The sequence below is a fragment of the Gobius niger genome (assembly GCF_951799975.1).
Source record: "Gobius niger genome assembly, chromosome: 13".
Taxonomy (NCBI): Eukaryota; Metazoa; Chordata; class Actinopteri; order Gobiiformes; family Gobiidae; genus Gobius; species Gobius niger.
The window spans coordinates 14,357,411-14,384,622 of record NC_136864.1 but is presented as its reverse complement, the minus strand read 5'-3'; the positions used below and the strand labels follow the sequence as shown (position 1 = coordinate 14,384,622).

The window sequence follows — 27,212 nt, the reverse complement described above, 5'->3', positions numbered from 1 at the left end:
GTGAAACTGTTTTTAGTGTATTGGGAGGAGGCCGAGGACTCGCTGCAGGGAGTATGTCTCTCCTGAAGAGCTGGAGGAAGTGTGCGCGGATAGGGAAGTCTCAGCCTCAGCGACCTGGCTACAGATAAAACCGAAGAAAATAATGTATAATGGATGGATAGATGTTCTTAGTGTAAACAAGAAGTAGGTGCAGTTATGACTGTTGTGACACATCAGGTGAGGTGGGGGAAGAGATTAAATGGGCCAAGCTTGTGTCTTTACCTTCTTTGTAACGCATACACATTGAGTCATGTACTGTATACTCTGAATACCCTTTACCATGAGAGTGTTGCCAATTATTTAGCAAGTAATCAACTACATTCAGAGGTATGAGTTTTGAGTAGAGATCATCAAACATCATTAAATTACTTAAATTACTTTCAGTTTCAACTTCCCCCAAAACACTCTTTCCAAGTGCTCACATAACACCAGGGGTCCCCAAACCATCTGGAAACACTGGTCTTCATGTTGTGATAGTAAGAACCTTTGTCTCTTCAATCTCACTGTATAATCACATTATTTTATGTCTGAAATTTTCAGCTATTTTGGACTAATCAAGCCTTCCAATAGGTGATTATAGGACAATGGAAACAGTGTGCCAAAACATGAAGATACACATGAGTACATTTCTTAAATGTGCGAGCTGTGGCTTTCAAGCATAACAATTGAGTAGAACATGTGCAAAACAGATTAAATTAGTATAAATTGAAATTAAATGAGAGTCCCCACATCAGGCCCCAAGCAGCTGGGATGATAATATATTGGGGGTTAATTATATTAAAGCCGTACTAAGTAACTTGTTTACCTTAATAAATCCTTTCCGTAGTCCCTCTGGGGGTAATAGTGTTAATGGGATGGTTGGGGGGTCTTTCATCTCCCCCTGGTGCCAGAAAACCACGATTGCAACTTCACTGCCACCGGGTAGGAGCCACCAATGCACACTATTAACACTTGTATTTCCCCCAGAGGGACTAAGAAAAGGATTTATTAAGGTAAACAAGTTACTTACTTCTTCTTTAACTTGAATTTTACAAAAAAAATCAACATCAATGAATAACCACCCTGCAGAGTATTAGGCATCATTCTTGATACATTCTTATATTTTTGAATTGACACATTTTCTAATTTTAGTTCCTTAGGCTCTGTTTTCTAAGAACATCACACCTGATTATGATTCAACTGTAAGCTTACTCTGCACATATCAGACAATATTCTAGTAGACACTCGTAAAGGAAAATTGAGACTCGAAAGAAAACTATATGTTCTGCCCTTTTTCATTGTGGAATAAGGTTGCTTTGTCATTAAGAGAAACCAATCAAGACATTTGAAATTCTACTCTGTAATCCTGTAATGCAACACGGAGGAACAGTGCGATTTTTCCCGCTCAAACATTACTAGATGAAAGCAGTTGAGGACAGAATGATTGCTTAGTCACTCTTCGACATGTCTGAAGAAATATTATCCCCAAAGACCAGACCACTGGCATCGCTGAACCCCTCTGAACCTCAGAAAGGGATTGGTGGATTGGAGGATTATACGGGATGACAGAGCTAGACGCACTTTGAAGAGACAAGTCGGCTGCCATAGATTTTTGATAGAGACAAAAAAACCCTGAGGCATCAAGTGAGCTACAGAAGGCTCATCAAGGCCCCTTTGCTATTCCCTTCTCCTTACTTCTTGGGCTACATCCTAGTCGCCTATAAATAGCCGTAGGGGTAGAAGCCCAGGAGCTGACGGATGGGACAGCGGTGGCAGTTCATCTCGGGACGGTGCTCTGGGTGAGAGGAGGTGACGCAGAGAAGCTGAGAGGCATAACCTGTTTGTGATGAATCCTTCAACATGTGCAAAGGAGAGCAATGATGAGATGGAAATGGCCGGTAAATCAGAGAGAGGCTGGAAAAAATGGAGGAAACTTCAAACAGAGGAAGGAGAGGATTGGCATAGCAAGTCTGGAGTCACCTGCAGTTAAAAACAAGTCCTTAAAAGTGATACTTCCATGAAATCCTAACGAAAAGCTGGATTTTCTTTGGATTCCCTCAGGAGATAGATGAGTTTCAAGGTCAAACACATCAACATTTGTTTATGTTGTTTACTTTCAATTAGATAAAAAAAAAAGTTCAGGGTGTTTCTCAGTGACATTTTTAATTGCTTCGGTTGGACGAAAACATTCAATTGATACACATTTTGTGAATATGTCACAAACACACCCATTTTCATCCTGGCCTGTAGAGCTTGCTTTTAGTGATAGGGGAAACTAAAGCACCTGGAGAAAACCAACGCAGACACTGGGAGAACAAACTCGACACATGAAGGCCCCACCTGGCTGAGGGATCGAATCCACGACTTTCATGCCATTGATACTTCCTTAATTGTCAGTAAATACAATCGCTAGAAACTCTTTTTGCTACTATCAAGCAAAGATAAAAGATATTCACAAAGTTGACTCGCACGCACCAATACATCGCTTCATAATCAATCAGTTCATTATTGATGAATATTAATTCAAATATTTACATTAGAATTTCTGTAGACTAGATCATACTTTTGATTTTATCTCACTTCATGTGCACTTAGTAGAGTATCCTTATGGTGCGTTCCAGACAACTGGTAACTGGTAAATTTCCCACCTCCCACTTGGAAAAATACCTTGGAACGTCGCTCGAACTGGTAATTACAACTTGTAAACTCGGAAACATCATGACTGCTACGAGTTCGTATACGAGATGAAGACAGTAATGGCGGCCCCCAGTGGTGGAGCGCAGCTAATGTTGAAACTGCAACAAAACCACTGCATCAGTGAAGCTGTGGTCACAGCTTTCAAAATAACTATATGTCGTTATGTTTTTTAATTTATCTGGTTTGGGGAAACTCTCATATCATATATCATTAGCATTGTATGAGCAAACTGTTGAAGCATTTGCTGTTTTGTTCCATACGACTTTATTCACCTGGAACGCTCTGAGGTTGTAAGATACCAGTTACCAGTTGGCTGGAACGCACCATTACAGTCAGGCCACCTAAAGCCATCTGCCGATTCTAAAACTTCACACTTGGCTGTAAGTGGTGAAAACCCCATCAGTCACTCAGAGCATTACAGAGGCTGACCAGCATGAGGAGTATTTGAGCATAGCACGGCATCAGAAAAAACATCTCTGCATGTACGGATTTTCAAAAGATCAATTTGATTTTTACTGTCATATCAAACTAGCCCTAATCGAAACTCCTTAAAACATCTCATTACCTTTGCTTAATGATTTGTGTGTGTGTGTGGTCAAACTGTGTAAACCATTGATTTTATCTTTGTTTACGGTTTCTTGGGGCCACCAATGAAACAAAGTGTTCGCCAATGATATCCTCTGGAGACACAATTAGACTCACAGGTGACCACAGTCCAGCCGTATGACCACACACATGCATCTGCCCATTTCCTATAATGAGCTCCTCATTAACTTCTGCAGAGACCGTAGCCCTCTCCCTGTTGATTTCTGGTGCAACGAACTTCACTTGCTACAACATCTACCTTTTGCTACTTGTGAAGCAACCTGTTTCCGACATTGCGCAAAAGACAACTTAAACTGTATAATTAGCCAACATAACTCGAAGCGTGAGAAAGTTGACGTGAGCCAAGCTAATTTTCCCTCCATCTGCTCTGATTCATTGGTGCTCTATTGCTGTATAATGAGGACTGAGTCACAAGCAGAACCCAGTATTAGCTCCTACATTACAGCTACATTAGCCACCTCCTGTGTAATTGCCATGGCAGTCAGGCTTAAGAACCCAAGTAGTCCAGTTCAGACGCTCTCGCAAGTCCTGGACAATAGGGGAATAAACTGCTGACCAGCTCTGTATTTAATCAACTATTGTCTGTATGCACCAAGGGTTAGAGAAAACCGCAATTTTGATTCATTGTGCTTTAAATGTTCTAGAATTGAATGATAAAGCTGCCGGAACTGGACTATTATACTGTATACTTGAGTAAAGATTAGAGCATTTTTTCTTTCTATCAAGTGTTTATCTGTGTTCTCCCTCTCGTTTGTTAAGCTGCAAGTCATTGTTAATCAGCCCCTCTCCCCATGGGGAACGCAGTAATCCCCCTTCACTCCAGCAGAGTCTCAGTGCAGTCTGAGCATCCATAAACATCATTGTACCTTCACCTTGCTCCGGGTCACAGTTCTCTCGCACAACCTCTGGAAAAGCTGTTTTCTTTTCAGCCTGTAATGGGATAAAAAATTGTCTCAATCCGGACAAACCAACATCCATCGATCTTCTTTCACTTATCCCGGGCTGGTTCGTGAGGGAAGCAGTCCATGCAGGGATTCCCAGACTTCCCTTACCCCAGACACTTGTGGTGTGTCTTTATACTGTGTTTTTTATTTGAACTTTATACGTCACACACTAGACTTTTGCATGTTATTGAAGGTGTAGAGACTATTCTTTACTACGTCAAAAGCAATTTGTATATAGTGCTACAATTGAATAATGTCACATTCTGTACATGCATGCTGTGACAGGCTTAAGGGGATCTTGTTGGCTTTGAGTCTTTATATTTCCAAATTAATCATCACATGCATTTGCTGTCAGACTAGTCTCACTTGACCTTGTACAAGGTACAAGTGTTAAAAGCACAGTTGTCTTGATCAAAAGATTCAATCTTCTGAGAATTGAAATAGACAGCTTTATGCTGAAATACTTTGCACTTGAAATGCAAATACAAGCTTTAATCCCTGACACTAACAAACCTCTGGTTCAAATGACTTTTTTTGGAGTACTTGGGCCTTCAAAGATATTAGAATGTACTTCCAATAATTTTATAAATATCGGAGTTACCTTTTCTGCTACAAAAATACAGAATTATTGAGTACAGCTGCTTCCTTTTACTTGACTCAAAGGTTGAACAAACATTGCCATTTTCAAAGCTTTTCTTACACTTACACACAAACTATGGCCTTTCAACACGGCTGGATTTTTACTGTATCTGTCCTTCACCTTGTAAACATGTAAACAGGTGAGAAACTACGCAATGCACTAATAGTGCTCAATTGCTTTTCAACTATACATTTGATGCTGATTGTCACCTGTCAAATTTGAGGCTCAACCTCTATCCACTGTCTTTATATCAACCTTGTCACATTGTCCATGGAGTAAAGTCTGTTTTTGCAATAACAAGCTAAAAATGACTGGACTTCACAAATACCAAGCTGGTTAGAGGAGCTTGCAATCTACATCCTCTCCTCTTATTAAATGCTGATTTTTACACTTCACTGCCTTTTACCCATTTAGCTTTATACCCTTCACACATAAAGGGACAGTCCCATGATGCCGGAGGTGCTAAAACATAAAGAGGGCGCTGGTGTGACTTGTAGGGGGGGGGGGGGCAGCGTTCAGCTCGAGCTGGCCGACTGTAAAACTCCATCTGTGGGTGGATAAACATGCTCCATCTGGGTACCTGTCCCACCGAAACCCGGGGACAGTCAAGGTTAATGTCCTTTTATGAGGCACAGCTTTAGACTCACTGTGGCTTCCCCCCCCCCCACGTGTGGGGGCTGCGTGGTGAAAAGGGTTTGTTGTGTGTGCCATTTCATTGTTGAATATTCTCTACCGGGTGTAACTGGGATCAAAATACTAACTCAAGCCACAGCGGGTACCTTGTAATTGCTCAAATTACGAGTGTTAATACCTTCTAAGTATTTGGAGATATAAGGGCTTTGTAGCTAAATAGCAAAGAGCATTTATTTCAAAAACGTTATGAGGTTCTCATTGTAGTCAAAAGGTTTTCAAGTTGTCATCTTTACAGACAAGAGGAAGGAGGACAATGTGAGATCAATGCAGACCAATGGGCAAGGAGAGCGCTTCCCTTTGGTCCTCATGGCGGGGGGCTGACATTACTGTGATGCCACCCATTAGTGGCAAGGGGCGACTCCAGAAGCTTCAATAATACATGGAATCCAATGGGGACTTAACGCACAGTTTATCAATCTCTGAAACATCACCATTGTAGACTACCTTTTTGTAATGAAAACTACTTAGATAACACAAACAGATTGTATTTGTGCAACTTTTCAAACTCACAACGCTACCACCAACCTGCCATATGAGGACGACATCTGTTCCACTCGAGCCTTAGTATTTTCCGCGGTAAAGCTTTGACATTTAAGTGCTGTAATAGATGAATGGAAACACGTACGGGTAACAGTTGCTCCTTCTTCCCTCATTACCACACAGTGAGACAAATATAAGGCCGCTATTCCTTACATTTTTCATTCAAAATGCCATCCAATCCTTTCTTTACAGTGACAGCACACCGTCACACACTGTTCTCAAATCCATCATGGCGGAAAGGCAGAGTAAATGAACCAATAAGATGCGCCTATTCTTTAGCAGCTGTTTTTGGGCCGTCCTTGGGCAACCTCCGAATGCCCAGCGAACCGGTACAGTGGCTGACACTGGTTTTACTGAACTACTTTCCCCAAACGTTATTCCCATAGGCCGACCGCAACTCTCGCAAAGCCGTACTATTGTGAAGCTGAAAATAAAAGCATTGGGTTGTGTCAGTGGGAATGAACAGAAGATTTGCTCCTTAAAAAGTGTGAGTGCGGAGTCGAAAGATTTCTCCGGATCCAAACGATTGAACTCCGTGCCACTGTGTTCACCTAAATCTATTACCCCTTTGTGAACTGTAGCAGGAGGCAGGGGTAGATCATCTTCAAACGCCGGACTCCCACAGAGCCAGACTCACAGAAGCGGCAAAAAAATTAACCCACAATCTTCCTGCCTTTAACTTTCTCTGCTACACGCCGTTTCAAATTCAATGTTTGATCCTGATTTCCCATTTGACTATTCCATGTCTATGTTTTGTTTTGTCCAGACTCTATAGCAATGAGCTACCAACTGGTTTTCCAAGAACCACTTACAAATAAAAAAAAACTGTAGACTATGTTGTAAAAGAAAGAAAATGGTTCAATACACTGTGATTATCTGGTGTTGATGCTCACAGGTGTCTGACATTACATTCCTGATCTCTCTCCCTGGGCAGAAAAAAAAACACTTTTGTCCTTTTCCCTAACCTTGAGTTAAAAAACCTACGAGGTGCGTTTTGCGTAGACTGACCTTGTTGAAGAGTTGGCCTGAAGACATATCGTTTTTTTTCTTCTTCTTCTTCTTCTTCCTCACTATCAGCCACAGGAGTCCCATAATAAGTTCCTGGAATTGCCATGCCCGCGCCCATATACGTCCGTGAGACAAAGACATTCCCATTTCTCAGTCTTTTAACGGGCGATAGGGACGTGTCAAGCGTAAACGTGTGTCTCATGTGGGGATTTATCTGTGATAGCATGTCTAGCATCGCAAAGCACCGCTGTCATTTAGGGTTTTAGCAGCACAAAGTTTCTATTAGCCCGCTGTAAGAGCTGGCCTCCCCTGCAGCGCCGCCTGACATGGAGGGAATTGGTCTGTCATTTGTATTCCAGTGGAAAGCCTGAGCACCGGGGTCGGGCACAGGAATCTGAATGAGAGTTAGTGGTACAAGGTGTCCCGTTCATTCAGGACACAGACCGCCACTCAACTAATTCCGGACAGATTTAGAGGTAGGACTTCTTTCCTAAATTTCCTTGGTTTGGACTTTGGCAAATTGGCTCAGTTGCTGGTAGTAAAAATACATTCTTTTTATGTTTAGTTGACAATGTTAACATTTGCACTATTTACAGTGGGAGGAAAAAGTATGTGAACACTTTGGATTTCTGCCAAAATTGGTCACGTGAAGCTTCAGCGCAAATTCAACCTGGGAGACATACCTGCAGCTTTCATTCATCGCCTCATCAACGACAACCTTCACTAATCATCCAATCACGGCCCCAGGTCAAGCCGCACCTTCACGTCAGCCAATCATCGAAGCTGCTTATTCCTGCTTCAGCCATTCATCGGCCAGGGTCCCTTTCTTAAGACTGCCAGTCAATCACTCGACCATTTCCCAGCCGTGCTGTGACCCTCCACCACCCCTCCTCTGACTGGCTTCTCCTCAGGCTGCTCATTGGGTCAACCGGCCGCCCCGGGTCTCGTTCTACCACCACCAGATTCTAGCCATCATCCATCGAAGCCATGTATTCCATATCGTTCATGCAATCTTCCGCCGGAGTCTGAGCTCCAGTCACATTTCATGTTCAATAAAATCTCTCTAACACAGTCTGTCAGTCACAGTCTGTCTTTTTCAGGTTGAATTATTGTGGTCTGATTTTCATCAAAATCATGACAATGATTAAACAGGTTCTGCTAATACAACCCAAGCATTTACATTTTATCATATTTTTATTGGCCATAACCTTTCAACATTCACAATACAGCGTGGAAAAAGTGAGTGAACACTCACAAATCTCACTGAAGTGCAGCAGTTTTGTAAAGAGGAATGGTCCAAGATTCATCCTGATCGTTGTGAGCGTTTAATCTGCAACCACAGAAAAGCAGTAATTGCTGCAAAAGGAGAGTCAGCCATTTATTTTATACAAGGGGGGCTGTTTTGTTGCCTCAGGGCCTGGACAACTTGCTATCATGAATAGAAGAACCTGAGACATTCACAGCAGCATGGAATCCCTTATATTAAATAGCTGCTGATCCTTCTTTTGCAGCAATAACTTCTTTTCTGTAGTTGCAGATCAGAACCTCACAACGATCAGGATGAATCTTGGATCATTTCTCTTTACAAAACTGTTGTAGTTCACTGAGATTCCTGGGTTCACTTATGTTTTTTCTCCCTGTCCTGTAAATGTTTACATGTTATGGCCAGTAAAAAAAAAAAGATAAAATGTAAATGTTTGGGTGGTATTAGTTTAAGCAGGCACTGTTTACTTTGATGAAGATCAGACCACATTTTATGTCCAATTTAGGCAAAAATGTGACAAATTCAAAACGCTTCCTCCCACTGTAATCGTTTAATATACAAATTTGCAAAGATAAAAGTAGTCAATAACATTTAGCCAGAATCACTTATCTGAATTTGGTAAAATAGTATGTGACCAACTCTCTCTAAAAGTCATCTTTTGCAAAGAATAGATTTCAGTGATTTGAGTGTTATATGGCTGATTTTCTTTCTTTTTTGTTGTTGAAATGAACATTTTACAGATCAAAAGTCTTAGGCAGAGAATTTAAAAACAGGTCGACATACTGTTTCATATTCGAAAGCAAATTTTGAATTGAACAGTGTGCATTCACAGCATGCGCTGTTTGTAGCAACATAGTTTTCTAGGTTCTAACAAAAAAAAAAAACCTTTTTCTAGCTCCTTTCATGGCGTTGCTGCTGAATCTTTCTCCTCCTTTGTACCACACCTCCACCTAAAGGAGAATGTGGGGGTGTGAAGTCATTCTGTCCTCACGCCATAGTGGGCGCTAATACAAGGACGAGGTGTGCCAATGTAGAAGCATAAAACGCAGCATGTTTGAGAGAACACTGATATATGGTGGCACAACAGTTTGCTCTTTTGCCTCACTGCATTAAGGGTGGGGCTTTTCGGTGTGGGGTTTGCATGTGGTCCGGTTACCAAAAAAAAACATGTGCAATAAGCTCACCTCTGGGGCAAGGACTCATTGTACAATTGTTATAAAATAAATTCACTCTAATTCCTCATTGAAGTGTAACTTTCGAAAAATCATTTAAAGCTGAAAATGTTTCCCGTCCAGAGCGTCTAAAAATATCTGTCTTCAATTCAGGTCAGTGCTTGATCTATGACTGAAGGCCGGTCATTTTCTGAGGCAATGCTCTGTAAAGAGGGCAAAGATGGCGCCAAAGGAAGTAACAATCATTGAAGCATACCCTCAATGTGTAATTGTGGAAATGTAGAAAAAGTGTAATGTAGAAAAAACTATGAAAAAGACAATAAGAACACTGTATAATGTAAACAATCAATTAAAAACTTCTGTGAAATGTTGTGTTCACAAGGTTTGTCTATAAAGTCTTGTCCAACGATGTTAGATTCTGGTCTGATTTCCCTCGAGAACTGGTCAGATCATTTTTGTCTCGATTTACATGACCGGGTCGAAAGCCGAATTATTGCGGATAAGTTTCTATAGGTTCGGGGCATGGGGGGAAAAAGCTTTGGCGCTAAAACTTTGTCGAACTACTTCCATTATAGTTTTGCTAATACCTATAGGCGACCACACCACTGACTCAGAGATGTATTTCATTTTTTACTTATTAATTGTCTGTGAGAGTAAATACTACACTGACAGATAAGACAAAGGGAGAGAGGGATATTGTACATCCAATTACACAATGATAGATATTTTTTTCGCTCAAACTTGGCTGTTAATACTATTTAAATGGTGCTAGCCCACTGTTAGCTTTGCCTGTTAGCTTCTTCTTCATGATTCTATTAGTGTGTATTGGTGACTCCGACCCGGTGGCAGTCAAGTTGCAAACATGGTTTTCTGGCCAGAGACACCAGGGGGGATGAAAGACTTTGCAATCATTCCACTAACACTTGGATTACCCCCAGAGGGACTACGGAAAGGATTTTTTAAGGTAAACACGTTACTTAGTATTGCTTTAACTGCATGTTGTGCTGGTGAGTGGTGGGGGGAACTAATGTTTTGTGTCTTCGCTGATCTCAAATATATGAATACATATTTATTGTCCTGTTCAGCTCATTGCTTTTGTTATAGCTACGCTGTATAGAACAGAAGGGTCGGGTTGTACGAGTGCATTTGAAAGCCTCTCCTAGTGTCAGTGCGGCTTTGATTCGGCTTAGCTGTTACATGCAGCTACACTCGGCCTTCATGAAAGTGAATGTTGTGATAATTTCAGAGGGCAGAGGCCTTTAGAACTGCATGGGCTGTTCATTGTTTTTGAGCAAAATAGAATGGATTGCTAGAGATTGTGTTCTAACATTCAACTACTTTCATCATTGAATAATTCCACTACTTTTTTTCTATGTAAGAAATAGCTGACAGAGAAGACACTGGATTTATATACAGCTTTATTTTCCGTGCCTTTGCTCAGTTATTACTGAGATATTAATTATAAAGCAAGGCAAAACTGAAAAATGCAAATTCTATCATCAAATTCTGGCCTGTCCTTCACCCCCATATTAATCTATGTGGATTTTTTTTATGGTGCGTGAATGAAACCTATTAAAGATTCATTGTGAGATGGGGCCAATTTGCTGAAGTGTCTTGGGTGTTTTTTTGAGGAAATTCTCACAGTACTGTACAATGCTGTGTGGATTTAAAGACTCTCATGTTCCTTTCTAATCCTTGAATAAACAAACGTAATGTCACGTTAACTCAATAACAGAGAACCATAGAGTTTAATGCATTTAATTAAAAGTCAAGCTCATACATTCAGAAGTGTGCTGAAAATGCATTATTAACAAAGTAAGCTCTTGTCCTTGCAAAGGATTTTTCCATTAATTATTGATGCCACTGGAAAAAAAAACAGCAAGTCTTCCGGGGATTATGGACTAATCTGGAAACAAAAAGCTGACTTTATTAAGAAGCAAATGTAATTAAAATGCATCATAATAAATCACACTAAAATGAGCTACACGATTTTTTATTTTTTTTCAGAGCAGTCCTTTCACTGGGAGCTATCAACTAGGACAGCCACACATTTACTGGGCTATTTTCACAACTAAACAGCCTCAAGTTCATCGAGCTGTGTTGCAGAAGTTTGTTGAGATCATTATTGCTCTGTGTCGCGGTGTTGCCGAAGACTTTATGAAGGATAATGTTTCTTGGTGAGAGAAATGGCAGCTGTTCAAGGGGATGTTTCTTACTATGGTAGGTATCTTGGCAGTTCTTGGTTTGGGGATTTGGATGCTATGATTAATGTTAATGATTGAATGCTTGGTCTTTATTCTCACAGTAATTGGTTAGATTTAGTTAAACAGTTATTTACAATTTTAACTCTTCAGGTAAGCTGTTAATTTCACATTACTGGGCGTATGGGATATGTACGGGCAGCCAGAGGAGATTTAGTCAATTGATCAAAGGTCTTCATCATTAACTTTACCAAATAATGGCCCCGTTTTCTGTGTTCTCCAGTATGACTTTCGCTGTCATTGACTTTGGCACAACATGCGGCTAAAATTAGACCAGACTTATGTGTTATTAGTGCCAATAATCAACTCAGCTGTCGACAGGACATGACAGGCCACTGATATGGCTGCCTCCAGCAGCAGTCGCTGGGCAAAATTAGGATGGTTAATTATGCTTACATTTCTAAGCTCGAACCCCTGAATTTTGCTGGAATAGTCACATGATATGTTTTTTTCTATTGACCTTTCATTGACCTTGAAGTTTGCCATTAAAGTTTATCCGTACATTTGCTAAATTCTGGCACTCATGGGCTAAATTGGGGTAAATGTTATCCAATTGAGAAAATAATAATAATAATCACTAGGAGAGTTTTCTCTACTATTGCAATGAATTCCAAAGGTTGGAGCTTAACTTTTCTAGATTTCAATTTTAAGGATCACCCTACGTCATGTGATTGCAGAAGACCAATAAACTAATTTGCTTAATCCCAAAATATTGTTTTTGATTCAGAGCATTTTGAATCTCAAATATGGGTTTGAGTGCAGTTATGCGACTAAAGAACCCATTCAGCTATGTGCGCAATGACATGGGTGAATCATGTGCACTCACTGTTTTAAAGTCACTCTACAAAAAATTGGGAAGCTGTCATTTATTTAGATAGTGTGTTTTACAGCATTGTCTGTGTCAGTGGTTACCCAAAGAATGAGGCTATGAAAAATTGGCAGTGGGTGGGCTTAAAAACTAAAATAAAAAAAAATCTTTTTATTTATTTTTTTCACATTCTGTAAAATCTTTTTTGTATACTGGATGAATAATTGAACAGTTATCAGTAAATGAAGATGTTTACTTTGTCTCTGGATCTTACCTTCCCTACCTTCAAAGTAACTTCATCAGCATCAAAACAACTTTAGACACTTTTATAATCAGAATTAATTGTAACTTAATTTTTCCCCCGCAATTCATTATAACTGCTTTTGCACCTCCCTTGAAAACTAGTGCCGGGCTGCTTTAAGTGCAAGAGGAGCAGTAAAAGCTGTCAGAAGTAAAATCATCTGCACTAACTACTGTATTTGAGCTCTGCAGCGAAGCATAATGGATAGTGCTGAGAGTGTGCACCAGACACTCTGTAGTGATGGAGATAGCTTGTTCCCTGACAGCTCTGGACCTCTGTTTTTCCGCTCCATCTCTCTGTCACTTCTGGATAAAAGACACGGCAATTCGCCTGCAGACATCCCCAGCTCTAACCTTTGTGTCTGTCATGTTTGCGGATGTATTAGACGGCGCCTAAGAAGAGCGATGGTTATTGAAGTTGTTGTCGCGGGAAATCTGGTGGGATTTAATGAGAGGGATTGTCGTTAAGACGCGGCTGACAGATTGGGCCACTAAAAAACGGATTCCTAAGTGCGAAGAAATGTACCCAAATTCCAGCGCCGCGTGAGTTTATGACAAGCGCTTGTAGACTCGTCAAAGCGAGTGCAATGACAGGCAATGGGTGTAGCCTTGCTTTGTTTATGTTGTACAAAGACTTAATTAGATAAACAACAAAACTTTGCGCTGCCGGAACACGATGGCAGATGGTGTCCAAATTGGGCGGCTACTCTCGTCGATCATGGACAGAACTAAGCCTTCAGGGAGTTTGTCATCATTTCTTTAGGTGACTAATTAAACAAAGTCTTAAAGCTCTAGGGATCGTCTAATGAGTTGTAGTCGCAAGCGGTTTCAAGCCGATTTGATTGAGCAAATCGAGAGTTTAAGATGCACACGCTTTACACTTGTGGAATAGGGTTGTTGGGTATTTTATTATAATGTTGATCTGCCAGTTACTTCTTACCTGTTGTATGAGTGTTTTTGTAGTCAACCGCCTTTCTTGTTTTCAAAAATAAGCCTTGAAAAAGCAAAAAGGTGGTGCATTCAGTTTTGGGTTGACGCAGAGCTTGACGTAATTGTGTTGACTTGATTTACTGTATATAACAAGCTTGAGAACTTTTCATCCTGGTCTTAAATCTTTATGAATTCAGTTGGTTTGGGGTGCATCTGACCTAAAAAAATAAAAAAGTAAAGAAAAATCAATACGCAACTCTCTCTGCAGACAGGAAGAAAGTAGATTTGTTGAGGAGACGTCCCAAACCGACGAACTCCTTTGGCACTGGCTTCGTCGGTTTATTGAGCTGAACCACACCCCATCTCTGAGTTTGATTTGGCCGTCTGCTGTGAGCTTTGTGCAAATTTACAGGCTTCCTCCAAATACACTAGGCTTCTCTGGGCCCTAAATCCTGCGTGTCCTTGTAGGGGAGTGAAATGAACAGACTTCCGTCAGCCAGTCACTTAGCTGTCATCCCAGCCCTGTGACGCCATGAATCACTAACACGGCGGAGATGGAGATTTTTAGGCCGCGCGGTCAGCCATTATGGAAAAGAACCCTCCCCCAACCTCTTTATCTGATAGATTTTGAGTGAGCCAAATTGTCCATAAATTCGGGACATGGGCTCATAAATGTCAGGAATAAGGAGGCAAACAGACAGACAAATTCATCCGGCGTGATGGGGTTGCTAATGATTTTGAGTGGAGAGGGAAGGAACCAGGCGGGGCGATGCTGCGGGAGTGCAGGGGAGTTTTATGCAGGGCAGTGGTTCTGAAGGTGGTGCTGATTTTGGTGTGAGTTATTTCTGATTGTAGTTCATATTGGTGAGTCTACGTGGCATGGCAGTAAGCAACCACACTCGCCTCACAGAGAAAAGGTCCCCAAGTTCGATGTCCAGACCAGCTGCGTGCAGTTTGAATGATCTTGCCATGTCTGAGTGAGTTTTCATGTTGGGTTATGCGTGTATTGCATTTTACGTACACTCAAAAAAAGGGCCACAACTGTATTGGGACTGATGGGTTACACATGGGTCAACAGTGGTGTAGTTGGTAGAGCGGGTCGTCTCATGATCGGAAGGTTCAAAATCCCAGCTCCTGAAGATGGTAGGGTTGCACCGATCCAATACTGGTGTCAGATATCAGAAGTACGATATCGGGTATCGGCTACAAATATCCGATACTGAACTGATACCAGTTTTGGCTCTCAACACTTTAAAAGCACAACTTTTACCACCTAAATCTCAGTGAGTATGGGCATGCTGTATATCATTCTAAAGCTAAGAACCTGGAGAATTCAATCTGAACTAGCTTTAACCTTCGCAAACATATTTTTGGTTGTCGTGCAAAATGCCGCGGTTAGCATCAGTATGCTAAAGCTAGCATGCTAACGAAAAACTCATCAAGGCTGGGTCAGAAGCTATGATTGAAATACCTAAAGTAGCCTAATAAAATAAAAGTGACCACTGCTGAAGCCAAGTGTTTGTATTTTAGTTTAAGAAATAACTGATCGAACAGTATAATGATCAGATCACTTAATGTGAGTTGTTTATGTTAATGTAACCTAAAGCCCATATGCCCAAGGATATTTAGTGTAGAAAAGTCCAGTGATCCTTGTCCAAGAGTTTATCAATAGATATAATGGATAATTGATCTGTAATATCATGGCAATAAAATATGACGTTATTGGAGAAAAGAGTAAATTAAAATTTTCACTGAGAGAAAACCACTTTTAAGAAAGTGGTATTGGTAAATATTGGGTATCGGCAGATACTCGTAACTCAGTATCGGAATCGACGGCAAAAACGCTGGTTGGGTGCATCTCTAGTGACTGGTTCCTTGCTGTAAAGAGCTTTGGGCCGCATGAAGATAGAAAAGCGCTATATAAGACCATTTACCATTTAATATAGGCAAGGAAGTGTCTCACCCAAAGACACAACGTCATTCTGAACAGCGAGAGCCAGGATTGGAACCACCAACCTTCTGAATATATAATCAGAATTGAAAGAGACAGTGGCTCTACCATCTGAGCAACTTACATATCACAGTAAGCATATTCTCTAATGCTGACCGACCCTAACTAAGACGAGGTTAAGTCATTGAACTGCTTGAAATACTTTACTTTTGGTTTTGTTCATTTTGTTTCACTCGGTTTTGACAGGAGGTGATCCCCTTGCACTTGACCTGAGTGAATCCTGGTTTAGTCCTTGCTGAGTCCAATTTAGACCTAGTTCTCACTGGGGGGGTAGTCGTCTTGTTCTTGACAACAACAACAATAAAGTTCATTGCACAAATTTCTTGCAGTTAAAAAGTTTGAGAATCACTGACAGAGGGTAAAAGAATAATAAATGTGGAGTGGAGGCTAAAACGTCTAGTCAGTTCTATAGTGAGTTAATCAGCACTGGTGTAGGACTAGAATGATGCCGTCCAGAGAAAGAGTGTAAGAAAAATGTGCTGACGAGAGTGTGTTGGGGGGGCATTGATTTCATGGGCCCAGAGCCAAAATGGTGTTCTGTGAATGTCTTTGTACCTAGAGAAAAATCCAGGTTTGAGACTGAGCTGCTGTGAAGCCCCGGGGACATTCTAATGAGCCAAGTCAGCTAATGACAAAGGTAATGTATTCTCACGGCAGCCATATTTGATAATGAAGTGTGTGGAAAGGGGATTAGGCTGTGGACAGTTCAGCTGCTGGTGCTCGTAGTTCAGAAGGAGGTGGAAAAAGTTTAATTACGGTGTGAAAATATTGTAGGAAAGTTTTAAATGTTGGGGGATTAAGCAAAAGTTTCACTGCTCTTTTAAATTATTACACTGAATTGTACTTCTGCACAGATGCTAATTTGGTTCTATTATCTTCGATACTTTTTGTTCTTCAAAAGTGCGTGCAAGTATAGCAAAATTGGTCATTCGACATTCAATTTTTTACCTTTTTTGTCGCCTCAGGAAAAATAATACCTCATAATATGCAGTAATTAGCATATCTGTATTGCTGTTAGTACTTCCCTATGGAGCTGTCATCTTCTTTTGACACATCCTTCGATGCTGAAGAGGCAACCTGCCAGGAGCTGTGGTTAACCGTAGTGCAGAACCCGGAGACCCATTTCCAAATCTATAGGTTGATGGCCTGGCCTTGCTGGAAAATTAGTCTATTGTTCATGTTTTGGGTTGGTGGGCGAAACCCAAGACACAAAGGGATTATGCAGCCTCCAATGTCCACATGGTCTGGAATTCAAACTCAGGACTTTCTTGCTGTAACGCATGAGTGCTAATCTCTCAGCCTCTGCGTAACCAACCAACTTTCTCAGCTTTCTCCCTTTCAGCTTGCTTCCCTTTGTCACACAATGTGGGAGTTTGTTTGTGACACTCTGGCATCATCCAACACACAAGATGTAATTGTCAAATAATATTTATATTTTTTTACTTTAGCTTTAAGATAAGATTCATTCAGGGACATAGACACAGAAATGTCCACTTACTGTCCATGCTACAAAGACTTGCGGCTGGGGAGGAGACAGAGACATGGCTCCGGACAAGTGGACTGGGAGTTGAACAATGGGTTCTTCGAGACAAAGCCCTGGAGTGTGGTAAGACGCAGAGATTGAGAGCTCCGGCGAGAAAAACAGACAGGCACCTACCTAGTCAGGACGGTCCCGAGCAGGGAGATCAGAGGGAGGGGGAGAAGAGTGAAGGGCCATGGTGCAGGCGTGTCATCTGGGATCACTGAGCACTGTAATAGGATTGTGCTCAGGTCGACTCGAATTCCTCCACCGCCTCGCTGCCAACCATAACATATGGGCAGGCTTCTTATGGTGGGAATTTTATGCAGTTGGAGTCCTGGTTTAGAGGCAGAAGTAATCCAGTGGTACTATTTTACCTGGGTTAGTCATGGATTTTGTCTAGCGATAGTGTTAGTGCAGTCCTGGTAGAACGTGGTCTTGAAATCCACTTTTCACTGAATCCTAGTTTCTTCTGTCATAGAACGATTGTAGACCTGGTTTTAGTCTAGGGTTTAATCATGATCATATTGTACTAGTTTTGACATGGGGAAGAGCTCCATGTGTCTTAAATTTTGATTTAGAGCTTTCTCAGACATAGCTTTGGCTTAGTCTGGTTGGAACAGGATTTGTTCTTACATTTTTTTTCTACCTATCTTTTGTTTTATTATTGATTTCGACATGTAGTTTTGTGCTGCTTTGGCTTGCTACAATCCGGGGTTATTTTCGGTGGTACCTTATGTAAAATTAGGACCAGTGCCAAAGCAATTAACAATTCAAACGTATATATAGTCAAAGGCCATGTGTGGTAGGCATCATACTTCTATTGTAATATGAAATTAGGCCTTATTGTAACTTTGCATAGCACTCAAAATGTTTGCGATGTGTCTCGGGTGAACAGGCTAAGAATGGCTGATCTGGAGTGAAGCACTGGGTTACAGTCATGTGGGCTCGCTGGACACTGTAATGGGATTGTGCTCAGGTTGGCTTGACTGCAGATTCCCTCCACTGTCTCCGCCAACTGCCACATATGGGAATACAATGATCCTTGGTCTCACTTTGCTGGATTTGAAACAGAAAATGAAATAATAGGTTTCCCTGAGGCTTCGGACTGGCATAATATTTGCCCACTGGTCCATAATGAAACTGAAATGATCTTAGGAGTCAAAATGCTCTTGGCAAACCTACTATCTGTGTCCTGTCCTCGCTGTAATTTGCCCAGTCGTTTTATGTTTTTCACTCTCGCATTATACTTAATAGCGCCATTTGGATTCCACTGCTCATTTCATCTGGGGTGTAGCATGACAAGTGGCTAGTGTAACAAAGCATTTCTGCTTTTAAGTCTACATGGGAAAACTTTCAAACTGTTTCGCAAAGCTACTAAATATGCATTTGCCAAAGGCTCACTTAGACACAGAACAAGTATTCCGATCAATGGGAATACAGTGTAACATCAAGCATGAAATACAATATGACAAAAAAAAATCATTTAATCAGATTCAACAAAAATGTGTATAGCTACAACAATTCAGAAAGCATAGACTTCTGGCAAGGTTTAAGCGATTGCCTGGAACCATGAATTCCAATAGTTCATAATGTACACACTGTATGCTAAGCAAGGCAAGTTTATTTGTAGAGTACTCTTCATAATTCAAGAAGGCAGATAAAATCAATCCATAAAACATAAATATAGTGATTAATTCATTGCATTAAAAGCAAAGAGTGCAGCTAAAATACTTTCAGTTGTCCTATGCGCAGCTAAAAATAACTTTTTTCAGCCTGGATTTGAAGATTCAGAGTTGTGGCCAGTCATGAAGAATGTTCCAGATTTTAGCTTTGTAAAGCTGAGCCTGGGAACTGGGAGCCGCCCGGAGGCCCCTTCCTGAAGGCCCGAGATGGTTCATATGGCTCTAACACATCAGAGATACAAGCAGAGCTGTTTAATCTCATAAAGGAACAGCCCATCGTTTTTCCATACTGAGACATGTTCTTACCTGAGCTTAGATGAGTTGATGCGTACCTGTCTGGTCTTTGTGCGTGTGCTCAGTCACGCAAAAAGACCAAAGATGTTGTTAGCATTTAGCCTCTCCTCCTCTCCTCCTATTTGAATACGATTACATGAGCGGTTACACGATCCAAGTATAGTCACACAAAATTAAACATGTCGATTTTCTAAGTGGATAAAAAGGGGAACTATACTGTAAGGTGTAATAGCGCCTTAGGAGCACTTCGAGGTCAGTGCAGTAAAGTCGACCGTCTAACCAAGCACATTTTCTCCAGTTTGGCATTACCCAAATATAGCGACACAGAAACGCGCCGGAAAAAAGCAACAATAACACAATAAAAAAAGTGACTAAACTGATGAAAATGCGACAAAAGAGCAACACAAAAAGTGATGAAAAAGCGTCTACCCTGGCTCCAGTCAAGAAGCTTTTAGATTTTTAGATTCACTTTCGATCTGATTTGATTTTAGACTGATGGTATTTGTAAAGTTGAGATAGTATGTTGTACAGTGTGTTTATTACATTCTACGAGATGGTACCTGTGAGTGAAAAATTACTATAAAGTATAATTATTAACCCACTTTTGTTTTTCCTCATAATGGCAACAACAGCACCCAGACTATGTTCTTTTAATCATACTAACACCAGCAATGATAAGATGTCTTAGAATGCTGACGGTAATATCTTATTCCTATTTTCATTCCTGTTTCATCGTTTGAAGTTTGCGGAGATTTGCTCCGTTTGTGACCTGCGATTTATATAACAGTTGCATGTCAATCCTTATAATGAGTTTGTTTGGGTTTAATTTGCGCAAAGAGGAAAAACATCAAGACATAAATAAAGTAACCATCTGTGTGTGATGACTAAACATCAATCATCTTAACTCGTATAATTGCAAACAACTGTACCGGAAAAACAAACACACTGAGCTTTTAATGATGAAATGAATACGATAAAGCTACTGATTGAGACACAGATGTTTTCTATGGCAATGCATTACGTCTTATCAACAGTTGTTTGTAATATGTTTGCAAATGATTTTGATAAGGCCTAGCCAAAATCACGGTCGTATCCGGGTGTTTGGCATCCGAATTTAGGGTTGTTTTTGCTAAGCCTTAAAGCCTTATTAGGAAGTATTGATTAGTCGTAGTAGCCCCCTCTACTTTTTCAACCTTTTCTGACACTTTATTTTGATGTTCAGTATTCCATTTAAGTTATGCCTGCCTTCATCAGGAATTGTCAAGATGTGGTGCCAGAGGTTCTCTATGGTTTCTACAGATGCTGTTTTAACAACTTCACAAATGAGTGTCTTCTTATCGTCTCTTTCTTTGTCCACTCCAACCCCCCTCCCCCATCTCTGTCTTTCCTGCAGATGAATTCAAATCCTTCCTGAAGCGCTTACCCACCGATCGCTTCTTGAATGTGTCCATGATTGCCAAGTTCTGGTCGGCTGACTTGTCCATCCAAAAGCGCTATGCCCAGCTGGAGTCGAGCACCGCGCTGGTCCTGGGAAAAGCTCAGAAAATCATCAGGAAACTGTTCACCCTGAGCAAACGCTGCCCCAAACAGCCACGCATCAGCCTGCCCCGAGAGAGGTATCCCGCCGGGAGAGGGTCAGGCAAAACAAACACCCATTGGGCTGAGCTGCTGAGCGGGTGGTCTGGAGAGAGGCTGAAAATTGTAATAGGGCTTACTTACAGTGTGCCACGTAATGATGCAAGAGAGTGAAATTTAGCCAAAATATCAAGGCTCAGTGAAATGGGAAAAGCATGAAAAAAGCACCTACAATCTCCTTATATTTATAGTTATGAACCGTTTTTTCCGGACCAATAAGTCACACTTTTTTCATAGTTTGTCAGAAAAAAAATATCTTATACTCCGGAGCGACTAATATGTGATTTTTTTCCCCTGTCTTTAATTCTAATATATAATTGCACATGCCGCTAGAGGGCACTGCAGACTAATCGAGCAGCAGAAAGAAAGTTTGGAGTGAAGAGAAGAAAACAAAACAAAGCTAATCATGGGCTAAAAGCTAGATGGCCACAGCTAGAGGAACGAGTTCGCAAATGAGAGCTTGAACAATGAGCTGCCGGGAGAGGCTTGTCAACGGTGCAGTTACGTCTCCGTGCCCAAGTAGTTGCCAAGGCGATTGTTCAGAAGTGACACCGAGGATGGGGATTTCAATGGATTTAGTGATTTGGAGTGAGATCGAGAGTTTGGTAGCCTCTCCCGGCAGCAAATTTTCCAAGCTCTCATTTCTGAACTCGTCCCCCTAGCTGTGGCCATCTAGCTTTTAGCCAGCGATTAGCTTTTTTTGTTTCTTCATTGCGGTAAGAGTAACCACCTCGCTCACTCCAAGCTTTCTTTCTGCTGCTCGATTAGCCTGCAGTGCCCTCTTGCGGCATGTGAAATGATACATTAGATTTTTTTTTTTTTTAAGAAAAAAAAGTCACATATTAGTCGCTCCGGAGTATAAGACGCACCCCCAGCCAAACTATGAAAAAAAGTGTGACTTACAGTAGCTTACGGTAGCTTTAAAGGTCTCAAAGCGCAGTAATAACTCATTTCACTTCCTCAAATCTATGCGTAAGCTTTGTATGCATTAAAATCTCTGCTTCTGTAGACACTTTTGTCGCTATGATCATGTCACAGCAGATGGAGATTGTGCAGTTCTCACCATAAGTAAATGCCTAAAAGGTGCAATATAGTGTAATACAGAACTATTCCTGCTTGAGTCCAATAGGAATAGATATTTTTCCATCCGCAACAGGAAGATGCAATAGCCACAACAAGTGATATTTCTGATTTCAGCTTTATCTCTGCTGACAGAATATTGTACATGGCATGTGCCTCCTCTGTTCAGTCTGACGCAGTTTAGTGCTGAATATCTCAGCAGGTTGCACCAGCAGTAAAGTCACGGAAGAAGCTGTTGGCCCTGAAACTTTTGTCTTTTTCATTTCGTGAAACTGTTATAGTGTTGAGAGTTTATTTATATTAGCCCTCCCACAAGTGTCTCTACAAGCTTTGTAACGTCAGAGTTTTAAAAATGTTGAGTCTATTAAAACAAACCAAGCATAACCAATCACAGCGATTACATTTATAGAACACAGTGTTATGTTCTTTTTCATATCTTAAAGGGGCTAGATGCAAGTTAGCCATTTTATACTCACTACTGCCATCTCAGGTCATACGTGTAACTGCACCTTCTATGTTAGGCTGCATGACGGCAATTCGGACCCGAATTAACACCTTTTTGAGTGAGGATTTTAGAGACAGTTGTGGTGAATATGTCTGGGTACATTCAACACCTTAGGACATTGTTGAAACATGTAGGGGGAGGAAAATACTTAACATTTTTAAACAACGTATTGTCCCTTTAATAGGCATAATATACTGTATATATGGTGAAAAAGACCTATAGTTCTACCAGTTATATAATGTAATATATACACGCCTACAGGTTTTGCAAGTGGACAAAAGGGCTTGACCAATCTGCAGCCTATTTTGTTATTTTCAGCCTCACTAACATTTCTAAATTTGTCAATGTTTTAGACTTCATCGATTCAGGTTGTTTACAAGACACAGCCAACATGTATTTCATGTAAAATTCAGCTCTGGTCTCAAGACTAGTCTGGAGTACAATACCTTGGGGAGCCGGGGTCTTATGGGGGCCGTAGTTGTGATGCAGGGCCTGAAATAGCGCAGACTTAAAGGATATTAGACAGATGGAGAGGTCTCGTTACCAGCTGCAGAGCCTCTGTCAGGTGAGGCTGGTATTGATGTGACACACTGTAATCAAGTCCTCCAGCCGGCTGACAGCACAACACTTGTTTACCCAGGCCTCTCATTTCTCAGACAGCCCTTTCCTTCCACCCATCACTCCATGTCCTGCACTTCCGCACACTTCCCCTCCGCATCACTCACCTGAGTCTCCGTGGACTCAAAAACCAGACCAGAATATAGGTCACTAGTTTTGGCTGTAGATCACCATTTGTTCTTCTTTTTTTAGAAATTTTGTGAATTAACAGTGACAGTAGCAGTATATTATGTGGAAGACTGATCCTAAAAATACTGATGAAAAAGTATACTTTGAATGAAAATGTATAATAAATTAAAGAATTGATTTGTAATGTATTGTAATCGGTGTACATTGTTCTTAATGTGAAAACAATCATTGTAATTTTAAACTTCCTTAATCTTGAATCAAACTAAGTCAGTCAATGGCACCAGTAGGCCCGTCTAATGAAATGCAAATATAATGGAAGAGGAAAGACCTGAACAAAGCTGAACTGTTCCACGATTAACTGTTAACACCATATATGTAATTAACCTATTGATTTTAAAGGTCCAGTCGATGAACAATTAACAAGTGTGTGTGGTTGGTGAATGTAAAATGCATTACATAAGCTGTTTTGTTCAATGTCCTTAAACCAAATTTGTGGCATTATTTTATCTTCTTTCTCATTTATTAGGCTGTTTCCTTTTAGAATTAAAATGTAACTTTTTTTTAAAGAATTCCGTTTGTTCTAGTGAGATTAAGGACATCATCTTTTCATTTCCGTCTCTGGGTTAATTATACATTGGTCTTGGGAAATTAAAGATTTGAATCTACAAAGTGTTAATAAGATACGCCCACTGTTTTAGCTGTGGTACTTAGAGATACTTAAACACAACTTAGTTTGTGAAGTAATTTTCAGCAGTGGAGGGGGAATGACTGCTGTAGAAATAGCTTTTGGACATATTACTAAAGTGTTTTGTTTGTGTCCCACAGGCCAGTGGGGTTTTGGTTGGGGCGCGTCCAGTCTCTACTCTACTGTAATGAACATGGGGCTCTTGGCTCCTTTTCTGAGGAGGTGAGGAGCTGCAGCTGCCCTGCGGAGCAGCCCACCTGCCAGGGAGTCATTCCGTGTGTGATTGGCACCACCTCCACTTCCTGTTCCTCCTGCGCAGCTGACAACGCCACCCGCTGTGGAGCCTGTCACCACGGTGACCTACTCCATCTTGGCTCCTGTCGGCCCAGCATCGCAGCATCACTGGATCACTATCTCAACCTGGACCTTGACATGCCAGATGCCGAGGTAGTGCAGTAAAAATGCTAAATATTTGAAGTGGTTTGTGTGATTTTGTTCTCACTGTCAATTGCCATATGTTTTTAGGTGAAGTACCTGCTTCAGCGTCTGGACAGCAGAATTGAAGTACACGCCATCTACATCAGCAATGACGTTCGACTGGGGAGTTGGTTTAACCCTGCCTGGAGAAAGAGAATGTTACTGACACTAAAGAGTAACAAAAACAAGTCCAACCTCATCCACATGCTGATGGGTATTTCTTTCCAAATATGTGCGACCAAGAATTCGACTTTGGAGCCTGTGCCTGCGATTTATGTGAATCCTTTTGGTGGGAGCCACTCAGAGAGCTGGTTTATGCCTGTGACCCAGCCTGAGTTTCCAGACTGGGAAAGAACTCGATTAGAGGCTGGCCCAACAGCTCAGTGCTACAACTGGACTCTGTCTCTGGGCGGGAAATGGAAGTCCTTTTTCGAAACTGTGCACATCTACCTGCGAAGTCGGATTCCGACAGACGACCCAACGGTGAATGAAACTCTCTTCTATGAACCACTGGACCTAGACGACCAGACGTCAAACATGGGCTACATGAAGATCAACACGCTGAAGGTTTTTGGATACAGTATGCACTTTGACCCTGAGGGCATCAAGGACCTGATCCTGCAGCTGGACTACCCGTACACGCAGGGCACACAGGATGCAGCCTTCCTCATGCTGCTGGAGATGAGAGATCGGATTAACCGTCTGTCTCCGCCTGCACCTCAGCCTCTGGACCTGTTTTCATGCCTGCTGCGTCACCGGCTGAAACTCTCGGCCGGGGAGGCAGCGCGCATCAAGGACTCCCTACAGCTGTTCAGCTCCAAACTCCCCAATGCCACCCCTGAGCCGGAGCGGGCCCAGCTCTGCAGCTAGCTAGCTTAGCACAGTTCAGGTGATTGGACATGCTGCACCACAGACTACACAGAGTAGGCTGGGCAGAGGATGTCTGACTGGTGTCTTGAACTTTTGGGACTCACTTCCCATGAAAGGTCGGGTGGCTTTACGGTATCTTCACTTTTGAAAGTCTGGAGATTGCAGAGCCAAAAACAGTCTTGTTGCAGATGTCCGGGACAGAAAGAGCAATGGCGTGAATCTTACGTCTGCCTTTGCGGTTGTGGAATACAGAAAACAGAAAGCAGAAAACTTTATGTTCTTATAAGACCTCAGCCTTACAAAGACAAAGGCATTTTTTGATATGTAAAGAGGAACACTCAAGGGGTCTTCAGAAATGGTTCAGTGGAAGAAGATACGCCCTTTTCTAACCCTATTTTCTTTGGCTATGGGGGCGAAGGGGATAATATTATATATGTGGTGAATGAGTTGTTATGCTTAACAGTTTAAAATTTGATAATCCTGAACCCTGGTATTGTCTTTACACATTTCTTTCTAATCCCTCTTTCCATTTTATCAGGCATTTAAAACTTGTACAATATGTATCTACGCTTAACATCCCAGTGAAAAACCTGTTAGTGATGTTCTGTCCTTGGTGCCGAGTCTAAACCCAAAGGTAAACTATTGGAGAATTGGATCGCAAACTACTACATGTTACTTTTTCCTTCTAAACGTCTTTTCTTTTTCTTTTTTTTTATCTAAACCAATCAAAAAAAAAAAATCTATTGACGTGGTAAGTCTCAAAGTCTGCGGATACAAAGCGGCGCTGTACATACTGCTCGATCTAACCCCTGGTGTGTAAAAAGTGCACATTGCTTTTTAGATGACCAAGGGCAAAGACCAAAAAAAAATGTTTATAAACGAGAAACTCATGCCTTATTTGAAGGGTTAATGTGATGATAAGAAGCACATTTGGTTTCAGTGTTTGAGTTCCGAGCCGAGGCTGTGTTGCTTTTTTTTTTTCTTTTTTTATATTTCCAATATTTCTACCAAGACAGAACCGTGAACACGTTCTTCTGAATCTGTGGTGATGTAGTGTTACCTTGTAAAAGCCAGCCGGTTCCCTTCCTGTAGTTACACAATGGCACTTGATTAAGGGTCTATGTCCAGCGGATTTATTTCTCTCGTCTCGGTGGCCAATAGCGATGCGGGGGTGCGGCATGTCAAAGCTGGTCATGCACACTCGCAGGGGTCGAATACATAAATGGCAGTGGTAGTGCGGCCTTAAAACATGCAACAAACGGACGAAGGATTGTTCTTACTTTTTTTGCTTGAACTTTTTTTTTTCCATGATCACACTGCGATCTGTTAACTTGCTACAACACATACATACTAGAACTAATGCCGAGTGAAGTAACATTGTACATATGCTTACTTCTAATGCACACTTGTTTCAAATAGGCCCTGTCTATTGATCAACACTGCCACCAATGTCCACAGAAGGTACTGCATCACTTTTCATTGACTTTTTCTACTTTTTACATCAGAGAGATAACTCACTCCCACACACATTTGACTGTATGTACACCTAAAAGTGTATATTTCAATTTCACACTTTGTGCTGATGAAGATGGTTTTCACACTGATGAAACAGAGTGACTCCCTCCTCCGCCGTACACTCTCAATCCTATCCTTTCTTGTTGCCATTTGGGGAAAGTGTACACAGTTCGGGCGAGGCGGAAACACCTCGGGAGTGAGTTGCTCTTTGAATTCTCTGTCCGCTCGTCACCAGCGAAATGTTGGCTTTCACACGAGGAGGAACTAAAAGTACCACAAATGCAATTGTTTCGAAATTTGGGTGATTG

General features: G+C 41.3%; 1 protein-coding gene across 2 annotated transcripts in view; it reads left to right on the top strand.

The window, feature by feature from the left end:
- brinp2 (bone morphogenetic protein/retinoic acid inducible neural-specific 2) overlaps positions 1-26,097 on the top strand; it is a 170,942-nt gene extending 144,845 nt beyond the window's left edge. For both annotated transcript variants that reach the window (XM_079569070.1, XM_079569071.1), the window contains 3 exons: positions 20,784-21,006; positions 24,183-24,489; positions 24,568-26,097. In XM_079569070.1, the coding sequence (XP_079425196.1) occupies positions 20,784-21,006; positions 24,183-24,489; positions 24,568-25,389 (1,352 nt within the window). In that variant the 3' untranslated portion in view covers positions 25,390-26,097. The remainder of the gene's footprint in view (positions 1-20,783; positions 21,007-24,182; positions 24,490-24,567) is intronic.
- Positions 26,098-27,212: the final 1,115 nt, after the last annotated feature.